The sequence below is a fragment of the Amblyomma americanum genome, chromosome 2 (assembly GCF_052857255.1).
Source record: "Amblyomma americanum isolate KBUSLIRL-KWMA chromosome 2, ASM5285725v1, whole genome shotgun sequence".
Taxonomy (NCBI): Eukaryota; Metazoa; Arthropoda; class Arachnida; order Ixodida; family Ixodidae; genus Amblyomma; species Amblyomma americanum.
The window spans coordinates 91,850,040-91,861,471 of record NC_135498.1 but is presented as its reverse complement, the minus strand read 5'-3'; the positions used below and the strand labels follow the sequence as shown (position 1 = coordinate 91,861,471).

The 11,432-nt window shown below is 47.9% G+C and overlaps 1 protein-coding gene across 1 annotated transcript; it reads right to left on the bottom strand.

Annotated features, from left to right (window-relative positions):
• Positions 1-881: 881 nt before the first annotated feature.
• LOC144119878 (uncharacterized) lies at positions 882-8,748 on the bottom strand. Its single transcript, XM_077652396.1, has 3 exons — positions 8,732-8,748; positions 1,192-1,276; positions 882-1,049 (listed from the first exon to the last, which is right to left on the bottom strand). Exons 1-3 carry the CDS (start codon positions 8,746-8,748, stop codon positions 882-884), a joined length of 270 nt encoding a protein of 89 aa, XP_077508522.1.
• Between the last annotated feature and the right edge of the window lie 2,684 nt (positions 8,749-11,432).

Here is an 11,432-nt window from a genome sequence, read left to right as displayed (position 1 = left end):
GCATAGCAGGGGGCGGCAAAAAGTTAGGTGAGTAAATGAGATTAAGGATAATGACCGCGTTTGGGTGAGTTGGTTTTCCATGCTGAACGAAAAAGCGCAAAAAACAAGGACACAGAATGAGACAGACAACACGAGCGCTTACTTCCAACTGATTTTATTTCATTCCAGAAGCGGAATTTTATACTCTCGATAATGTCTGCAAGGCATTATCCTAGAATGTTGAAAGATAACAGTCATCGAGTGACACACTTGAACGATGTAAGATAGGACATCTCTTTTTGTGACAACAGAATTGACGGAGCACTTACGCAGTCATCGCCAGCTCTAGCTATCTCCAAAGCTTCAAAAATTTCTCGCGTAATTTGACATTTGTTCACGTAAAAGGACTTTGCACTTGTGCAACAGAAAAGACTTGCACTTTCACAAGTGCAAAGTCCTTCTCCATGCGACAGAGTATTACATTATATAAACGTATCAAGAATGTTTCGACATAAAAAAGTCGAACATTTTTGACATATCCGTCTGCCGCTCCATGTTTTTCAGCAGACGTTCTGCAACATCAGCAGATTGACGGCGCCTTTTTTTTCGTCGCTCCTCACGTGGTGGCTCAGGATCCTTGGCATAACACAAGAAAAGAAGCCACAAACTTTAAGAAAGTTCAGAAGAAGCAGCCAGACTGATGATGGCCAGTGCAAGCGTTCCACCAGAGCTTGGATGAGCACTGGAGACATTCTCAGGTTGCAGGCTTTGATGTGGCGTGCAGAAATTCTCAAGGTTTGAAGAGGTAGGCTAAGTAAGAATGCAGTGCAATGGAGAAAAGAAAAGAGGAAAGCTTGGCCATGCAAATACTGCTGTTAGCTGCAAATCTCCACTCCAGCCGGTCATTCAGCAGCACTGCCACCAGCAGCTCTGCCGCCTTGGGCCGATGCAATGAGGCGCGGTGGACTTGTAATCGGCCGGCCGTTCATGCCGTCGTCAAGCAGCTGGAAGTATGGCCAGTCGATCTCCCCATCCTCACTGCCCGCCCCAGTTGGGGGATTCTTGAGCTCCTGGAAGCAAAAAAGCCTCGAACATTAAGCTTATTAATGACGACAATAGTCCTCCACATCTGGATTATCGCGCCATGAGAAAGGTACTAGCACAGTTTGCATAAGCATATCACGTGATACACCAGGTCGTGGTCCAACTTGCCTTGTATTTTCTCAGCAAAATGAGCCACTTTTTGCTGCACTGCTCTGGTGTGGCTCCCCAAAGCTCCAGCTCCTGAAGGATTCGACTAAGAAACAGTAAAAGTAGATCTAAAAGGTAGATGTTACTAACACAAAACATGGCAATTCCGACAACAGTTGAGGCTCAGGCTTTGCTGGCCCATGAACTAAATAATGACAAGTACTTGTTGCTAGGTGTGTTGGTGCATATTCAGTAAAGACAAATGAGCGTAAAAATGCGAAGACGGACGAAGTGAGGGAGGATGACGAGTGCTATTCCGTTCCTTCACTACGAGTGTGTTCGTTTTTTTTTCGTTCCTGTGTCTTTCTTAAATGAATAATGGAACAGCTAGGATATTCCTCTGTCAAGTACCTATCATATGTGGCCACATCACCCTCACAAGGTAAACTCGTATGTATACACTATCGCAAGTGAGCGGTAGAGTTTATGCGCTGTGCTGCTGGAGGAAGGCGTGTATTTATTTACTACACACTGCGAGTCGGAGCTTTGGCGCACGCAGGCGGGGGCTTTGCAGCAAACGAAAAGGCAAGAAACACTACCTGAACAACAGAAAACGCCCGAGACGAAGATGCGATGAACAAAGATTGAACATGCATACATCAGATTCAATGCTCGGAGCAAAGTAGTTTTACCTACTAACAGGACTGCAGTCATGCGACGCACACACGCTTGCTTTTTGTCACACCACTTACAGCCAGGCTTGTTTAGAATTCCGCTTCCCCGTGAACTGGGTCTCCAATTCAAACCGCTTCGCGATGAGCCGCTTCGTTCTTCTGAGACTGCAACCAAAAAGAGTTCGATAAGGCTACCATGCAGTAGCAGGAAAAACACGGATGCGTGCCCTTAAAGGCGTCCGTTGTGAACCCCCGAGGGATAGGGAGGTCCAAACCACAGAAACCAACTTTTTGATCTAGTGCGGAACAAAACGTGCAAAACAGCTTGGATCGTCAGATTATAAACGCACCAACAGCGTTCATTGCTACCGCTTGAGCAGAGATCTCACCGTCACGATTTCCTCCCGCGCGGTTCACACACGTGCGCGGCTATGGCAATCGTAGGTCCACAAAGACTGCTTTATTGGCTGCTAGTTCTTATAAAAATTAGCATAACGGAAAACCTCACACTTAAAAGATGATGCGTCTCCGTGCTCCGGTGCCCGCGAAGAACACGGCTCGCTCCGCTCCACACGCGACTGGTCCTGCTGCTCCGCGGCACCCGCCGCGGTGACTCCATGGTTATGGCGCTCGGCTGCTGGTACAAAAGGCGCGGGTTCCATCCCGGCCGCGGCGGTCGAACTTCAATGAAGGCGAAATTCTAGAGGCTCGTGTACTGTGCGATATCAGTGCACGTTAAAGAACCCCAGGTGGTCGAAATTTCCGGAGCCCTTCACTACGGCGTCTCTCATAGCCTGAGTCTCTTTGCGACGTTAAACCCCCATAAAATAAACCAAACCAGCTGCTCCACCATCTTTAGAGTGCAAGTTAGCCTGCATCGATGTTGACTTCGGCGAAGCAGTGTTCTTGGACGTCTTCGTGAGAGTTGGAACGCGTCTCACAATGGCGGCTATCCGTCAAGCCATCTAAGTAAACATTTACTTGGGAGTACTGGAACGCACCCACTGCTGCCGTTGTAACCCAAATGGCTGATGTAAAGCTAAGACAGTTATCGCGCCTGTGAAAACGCGTTACGCGTTAGACAGCCGCCGTTATACCCTCTAAATTGCTTCTTCTAAATGGTTTGTACAAAGCTATTCCAGCTTTCACTGTTGAAAAAAAAAAGTAAAACTGCTCGTTCGTGACACGACTCGAACCTGCAATCTTGTGATCTTATCCATTAGGGCACGCAGACTTTTTTTTTCTCTGCGGGCGTAAGGAACTAGCTCCATCGAACGTTACGGCACTGAAGCAAGCCATCCCCAGCAGGCCGCTCAATTAATCGCGAGAGGCTGCTCGCAGAGAGCAACCTGGGTAGCAACCCAAGTCTCGTCGATGGTAGCACCTGCCATAGAGCGGCAGCTGCGCATCGCATGACCACTGCAACACTGCGCCAGGAGTGGCTGGAGGGCTGCCAGGGATCTATGATTGTAGTGGAGGGAATGGTGTATACGTGGACATTAACTCGAAATTGCTATCCTACTATCTGTGCGCACTGGATCTCAAAACTGGAACCGAAGTGCAAACCAAACTGCTATCGCACATAATTCGCATTTTGCCTATAGCTCCGCAAACCGACCATCATTTTTTATTCTGCTTTCTTATCAATTATTTTTAGACGAGAAAATAATTACACTATTATTCTCTAATTAATCACCCCCACAAATTGAAACAGAGAAACGCTACAGAGACTGTTCACTACACTCGAATCAGTGGTAATAATTATAATTGGTTTTGGGGGAAAGGAAATCGCGCAGTATCTGTCTCATATATCGTTGGACACCTGAACCGCTTCGTAAGGGAAGGGATTAAGGAGGGAGTGAAAGAAGAAAGGAAGAAAGAGGTGTTGATGTGGAGGGCTCCGGAATAATTTCGACCACGTGGGGATCTTTAACGTGCACTGACATCGCACAGCACAAAGGGCTCCTTAGCGTTTTGCCTCCATAAAAATGCAGCCGCCGTGGTCGGGTACAAACCCGGGAATCCGGATCAGTAGCCGAGCGCCATAACCACTGAGATACCGCTTTTTTTCTTTATTGCCGACTTCAGCACGTCATTTACAAACCAATCCACGCGAACAACACAACACAGATGCTAAAACTACGTCACCCGCACTTGGGGTTACGTAAACACATTAAAATTCGCTCATGAGCCACCACTGAGCCACCGCAGCGGGTCCGAATCAGTGCGAAAGCTTGGATTTATGCTAACTAGAAGACGACATTGAGCGGGCAATGACGACGGACGGAGCAGATGGAACATGAAGACACTCTGCAATGCACAGCATGAGAGTATGGTGCAGCTTACCACTAGGCGTGTTCGGCTGGGGCGAGAGCCTAGTTCACAATGTCGTTCCATCATGCTCGTTTTCCAGCGGCTGTGTAGCCCAGTCAGAAAGAACATGTTTAAAGGTTCACCAACAAATGGCAGTGCAGTGGGATACCGCACAAAGTGCGCTGTGAAATTACGTTTCTTTTTTTTTCAATATCCGTTGCAAGATATCTCAGAAGTGAACAGCATCGTTGCAATCGATGAAACAAAGGTCAGTCGTTTCTGGAGTATCACAAAGGTGGCAATTAACCATGGTAACCAAAATGGCCTTTTTTCTAACCATGTTCTCAAGGGCAATGTCTCGCTATAAAGGCTACAAGAAACCTACTTGAGCAGAATGATTTTTCAGCTAAAGGAATTGTGTGCCCGGACTGAATTTGAATCAGAGTGGCAACCACTCCTAGTGTTGTGTTGTTCATTACCTTGTTTCTAGTACGTTGTTGCTTAGGTCTGTCGTATTACGATGTAACAGTGCTGTGCCCTGCGTCGCGTCTTTTCTGGTTCTTGATTTTTTAGGTGTGTCGTAATATGCATTGTGTTGATTTGCTATTGCTTTCTTCGCGGTTTGTACACAGTTCATGTACATGGAACATTGCTTCACTGTAATAAATATCATGTTTAAAAAAAAGCGGCGATAGCCTATAGTGGTCTCGTGCAGCGGCTTTTGAAGCTAATTTGTTCGCGCCGCCGAGGATTCGACTCCCAGTCGTGAAACTTGATGCGTTTTTTCTGCCTCTTTTATTCTCTGTGCGGACCTTCATTGGCAATAGTCGATTCTGCTATAAGCTCTGAAGCTCCGGATTAGTGCCTGATCATATAACGTTAGCTAATGATTCGCGGAACAGCTCATAATTATTAGTGCCAACAATTTCTGCCGCAAAGTGGTTCCAGCCGCGTGAGGTTCGCGGCAGGAATGATTGGGAGAAGCATTTAGTGCGGTGTGACACAATGCCGACTTTGTGAAGCTGACCATTGCGATGAGCTAACATAGATTGGCTGAAGGATGAGGAAATCACGTATAGAGCGGGATGATAGTGCAACTTGTGGAAAAGGGCAATACGGAACTCTTTCATACGCGATTTCTGTGATGGGAGGCAGTAAATATGCTCGCTGTGTGGTAGCAGTTAGCAAGAATAAAGCGTACTCAGTTATTTTGGATTATGGTCCCATACCGGTGTAGCATACTCAGGTTTAGATCGTATTAATGTTTTATATAGCAACAGTTTCAAATCAGAAGGAACATCACAAAAGTTTTGGTGTAAGTATCCTAGCACCCGAATAGTGCTTATATGGGCTCGTTATGCTGTTGGGGTGGAAGCTTCTCTGGATACATGCATGGCTTTGCATTTGTTATTATTCCGCTGCATTGACTATTCCTTGCACCAGTTTTACAGTGGTAAGGTCAGATTGAAGTAAAGCAATCTCTTTAGCGTTATTTATTTCTTTAAAATTGACGCAAACATCAGGGAAAAGGTTATTATGAGAGTTCACAAGAAAGGGGATATCATTAATGCAAATGAAAACAGTAAGCGTCCAAGATTCTTACTGAACCTTTCCGAACTCCTGAAGACACCTGTGTAAAACTGGAGTTGTAATAAGGGGTGCAATTACTCATTTCATCCAGCCGAACGCAGCCATACCCCTGCAAACGAAAGGTATACAGGTTTCCCAGAAATTTAGGAGTTAAAGAAAAATTCGTCCTGCTCCCGAGTCGAATGTTTTCGAAAAGGCTAAGAAAATATATAATCACAGTAAAGTTCGCGGCGCTGTTCAGTGTTTCCCGTTTCGGTTTGCGAAAAAGGAATGCCCATTTTCTTTTTATTTTTTTTATGGCCACTGCACAGCGGCAGAGAAGGGGTCAGTCACATTCCTTACCCAGCCCGATAATGGGAGCCGGACAGCAAGGGATTTCGAGAATACCGGAAAGGTCAAACCCCTCCAGGAGCGTACACGTTAGGTCGGCTCGCACGCGGCTGGTCCATTACCCCCTGTCTGGTCTCTAGGGGAGCGCGCGCTTTTTTCGCTCGCCCCCCCCCCCCCCCCCTCCGCTCTGAGACCAGTCGTGGCTCTCATGCCATCGTGCACATTCTTGCCGCCAGGGGGGCGCACGCGTGCAGCGACGAGGAACCATCATAATCCGCGTCGAGTGACTTTTGTTCCATGTCGGAGGCAACGCTGCTCAAAGCTTGGGATGTCTATTGTGGCGCTAGTTGACAGCTTGAGGCGCGTTCAACAAGGCATTCTGCAGACAGAAAGAATGACCGCTCCTGGGGAAGGGACACGCGAGAGACGCGCTTTGTGGGAGAGTCTGCGTCTGTCGGTCTACAGGTACGAACACACTGGCGGAAAAACGCGCGGCAAATCGCTGGCGGCACTATTCGCGGCGCGAATGGGACGGCCACACCGGCGGCGAGGCGCCGCCGCGCAATGCTCCTTTCATGCCAAAGCGGTCGAGGTTCCTGCTCGTGGTTTGTGGAGGAGCGCGCGCGGCTCTGTCACCACCTCTTAAAGGCAGCTTTGCTAGGAGCCAAGAGGTGGCGACACAGACGCTCCCCACGTGACTAAGCCGGGCACCCCTCATTGGTCTCCCCGCCCCGCGGCACGCGGCAAGCCGCCGAAAATGCCTCCTCAACCCATCCTCTGCGCGGCAGATCAACCCGCCGCCGCGGCAGGTTTCGCGGCACGCGGCTCCCCCCCGGCGGCGTGCGCGCGCGTTTTGCCGCCAGTGTGTGCGTACCTTGCTGGGCATGATGACAGTCTGTGAGAGACGGCGCCCTATAGATAGGCCTTACTAAGGGTAGACAGCTGGGCTAGTTGGTTGTTTCCATTATTATGGAACATGGTACCAGTGGAAGAGACAAGGACGAAGGCAGAAGACAACACGAACACCGGACTTCAACTGAAATTGATTGCACACTTGAAGGACTTTTATATACGATGGATGGATGGATGGATACGGCTGAACCCTTTACATCGGGCGGTGGCTCAAGCCACCTAGCCATGTCTTGTGAAATTTTACTCCTGTCTTGCTTTTAGCCACCAATCAGATAACCTTCGCTTGGTTACTTCTAACCTCTTAAAATCCACTTTCCCTTCACTATCCCTAAACCCCAATGCCTGGGTAAGTCAGCCCCGCTGCCTTCCACTGTAGGGTGAAGCCCTTTACAGAAAAGTATCAAGTGTTCAGCCGTTTCCTCCTCCTCTCCGCACGCAGTGCACAAAGTGTCTATCTCCTGGTACCTGACTCTATACTTCTTAGTCCGCAAAACTCCAGTCCTGGCCTCAAACAACAAAGAACTTCCCCTACAATTATCATAGATATTTTCTTTGACAATTTCCTGTTTAAAGGTCCGGTATGTTTCTAGTGCCGATTTCGTCAGCATCCCTGTTTTCAACAAAGCTCTCTCTGTTCCTTTAACCTTTTTCTTAACCGATAATTGCTGATTTGCCCCCTTACTGCTGTACAGATATTTGCTTGTCAATTTTCTAGTTCGCTTTCTCCATTTCGTGTCAACATTCTTTATATACAGGTATCTGAAAACTTTCCTAGCCCACCGCTTTTCCTCCATCCTTCTCAATCGTTCCTCAAATGCTATCTTACTGCTAGCCTCTCTGCTCTCGAAAGACGCCCATCCCATATCACCCTGTACCCCCTGATTTGGTGTATTGCCATGTGCTCCCAAAGCTAACCTCCCTACTCCCCGTTGCCTAATTTCCAGCCTTGCTTGAACATCTGGCCTCATACACAGGACCGCATTCCCGAAGGTCAGGCTAGGGACCATCACCCCTTTCCAGATCCCTCTTACCACCTCATACCTATTGTAATTCCACAGTGCCCTATTTTTCATGACAGCTGCATTCCTACTAGCTTTATTCATTACATATTTTTCATGCTCTGTCAGATACTCAACACTGTTATTTATCCACACCCCAAGATACTTGTACTCATTCACTACCTTTAGCACGAACTCCTGCATTCTATGCTCGCCGCCCTCTTCATTAAATGTCATGACTGCACCGCTATCGCCACCTACCGTTCAAAGCTATCAACACACGCCGGTCCACAAATGACGAATGCATCTAAACTAAACAAAGGCAAATCAACCAACTGCGTACAAGAGCACATCGCAGACTTTTGTCATTTTATTTTTTACCTGCCTGAACCTACAATCCCATTTTCCTGCAAATAATCAATTTCCTATTTTTCCGAGCGCGACAGATGGGGAACTGACACACTTATCTTCTTCATGCAAGATACATAGGGCTTCGAAAGTTTCGCGGCTTCACTGTGTGCCGAACCTGCGCAGAACTCGTGTATCCTTCAAAAACGCTTTGCATGCCGGCTTGTGCAAGCGACGACGAATGTGGGCAGCTAAATGGCCCCAGCCACTTACCGAATCGATATTTCGGCGATGCTCTACCAAGCGCTCGTTAAGACAACGCCCAGTTGCCAGACAACAGGCAGGCAAGTGTTTGGAACCGCCATGGGCGCTTCGATTTCGGTCACTTGCGCCAACCTTGCCTTGGAAACCATCGGGGCCCTCGCCCTTGCTTCGTTTCCTCGTCGCCCAAAAATTTTTCTGCGCTATGTAGATTACTGCTATTGCGTGTTGAACCAGCAAAACGCGCCTGCCCTACTACGCCATCTGAACTCCATCCAACCAGCGACACAGTTCACAATGGAAGAGGAGAGTTCCGGCCGCATTGCCTTTCTCGATGTTTTAGTGCAGCGCACAGCGAATGGCCTCGTGAAGTCGGCCTACCGGAAAGCCACACATACAGGCCAATACCTGAACTTTGCCTCTGCGCATCCGGTAGGGCACAAGCGCTCCGTGGCACACGCGCGCAACGCCTATGTTCATCCCCGCAAGCGCGAAGGAAAGAAGAAAAAGAAGTATAAAAGAAGAGCTCTCTAGAAATGGCTACCCAAGGCAGGCAAATTCTTAACTCGCAGCAATGCTGATCTTCAAATCCACCCACAGCACCGAAGAATACCGAGCGGAAGCGAGCCGCCATTCCTTACGCGGTTGGTGTGAGCGAAACACTGGCAAGAATCTTCAGTGACTATATGACGTTCAAATCTGCCACGTGCCTAGAAACAACCTCAGACAGCAACTTAATTGTGCGGGTGACAGACAAGCTTTACAGCACTAGATACCCCGGGGTTGTTTACAAGATTCCTTGTCAGGATTGCGATGGAGCCTACATCGGCGAAGCTGGGGACTAAAGGAGACAGCTCGGGGAGCATAAAAATGACATTGCGAAGGGACGCACCGAGGAAAACGCCTTGGCAGATTACCAGAAGTGCACCAGTCACATTATCGCCTGGGACGCAGCCAGTATCATTTCCACCGAGAAATCGTTATCTTCCCGCCTACTCCTAAGTCATTCCATATCCAATCAACTCCGCACACACTTAATCGGACACGTGGGCCCATGCCTGCAGCATACGCATGGTCATTACTGCGACCATCACTCGTATAAACACGGCCGTTCTGTTTTTCGTTTTCATATGTGAACAAGGGACCCATAATGGTCCCGAAACGTCGTTTCTTTTTTCCCTCTTCCTTTTCTTGAGTGTTCGGTTTTTCATAATGGCATCATTTCCTCGCCAGACGAGTTTTCGTTGAACTCTGGACTAAGTGATGTCGGGCCGTCGCCCTTTTGCCAAGGTATATGGGGTATATGCGGAGTCAGCATAAACCTTATTAATGAAGACCTCTTGGGAGGGTGTAAGGCGGGTCTTGCAAGGAAAGAGGACAGGAGGAGTAAGTTCTTTGATGCGGGAACGACTTGAAGTAGGTAGAGACGCACGGGCACACTGCATGGTAGCCACCCACTTAGGAGGCTGTGTAGTTTAAGAAGATAGTACAGGTACGCCCTGTGGAGTGGCGGTAATGAAGAGTTGATCGTCCCACTTGAAGCGGCAGCGGCATGTGCTGCCATATTGGTCGCGGGCACATCCGTGTGCCCCGATGTCCAGATGATTGCGATCGATTTTATTTATTTGTTGTTTTAGTAGCTATTTATTAATAAAATAACAATGGGAGGAAAAGATGTTGCTAACAGCTGCATCTGTCATCGGAACCTGAAGCACCTGAGCTGCGACTAGCGCGAATACAAGGACAGGGAGAGTTAAGAAAAGTGGGATCGATAGTAAGAAAGGATAGGGGTACACTGTGTACAAATAAATAATATGGAAATAAATGCGGGACGCTGCGCCGTGCATGGTAGGAGTACTAATCACCTGAATCGACTTGCAGCATTACAGCAGGGCGGAAGAAGGTACAAAACATTTATAGGAATTCAAAAGAGAGCAAATAAACAAAAGCATCAAGTTACACAAAACTTGTAAGAGCCTCAAAGCGGGCAAAAAGCATCACTACTGATAATAGAAACAACTCATGAACGAAGCTCCATATATCCCTCAAAGGAGGCCCTTATAATGAACTCTGATCAGATGTCTTGCACTGATGGTCTCTTGTACTGACATACAAATCAGATTTGTGATAATCTGGCGGTCATCATAACAAGGATAAATGCACACGAAGTTCGAAAAGAAATGAGTTCCTAGTAAGCAAGGCTGAAGATAAAATAACGAGAGATATTAGAGGCTTTCAAGAAAAAAAAAGCACGGCGCTTCTTTTGTCAGTTTGCCTTCGGTATCTCTATCGCAAAGGAACTGGGCCCATCACGGGTCCAGTCCATAAAGAAAAAAATAAACAAGAGAAAATGTTAGGCTATCGCGTCCTTCATGTAATTTTTGTATGCTGTTTATGAGTGTACAGATTTTCGAGATTCTGCAGCGCAGCGGGTAGTGAATTCTTGGCAAAAAAAAATAAGAAGAAATAAGCTGTCAGTTATTTGTGCGCCGACGTGCTTGCATTGACATCTTCTGGTTTCCGTTTTGGAGGCTTTTCTTAGGAAATGAACCAACTCGCCCGACGGGGTAGTGGTGACTAACGCGTGAGGAGTCCATATCTCAGCCTGTCAAACCGTCCCTTCCCTTTCTTCAGGCCCTTCCCCCTCCTATGAGAGTGGACCCCCAGCAGAGGTTGTTCGCCAGTCATCAGAGAGAGATTACTGCCGCGTCGCGTTCCCCCCTCCCTCTCCCCCATCATCACCAAGTACCACGTTTTGCCGGTCACATCAGCAGTTCGTTCACTGAAGTCTACGCGTTCGTTTTGTCTGCCTTTTTGAGGATCTGCCAAGAATAGT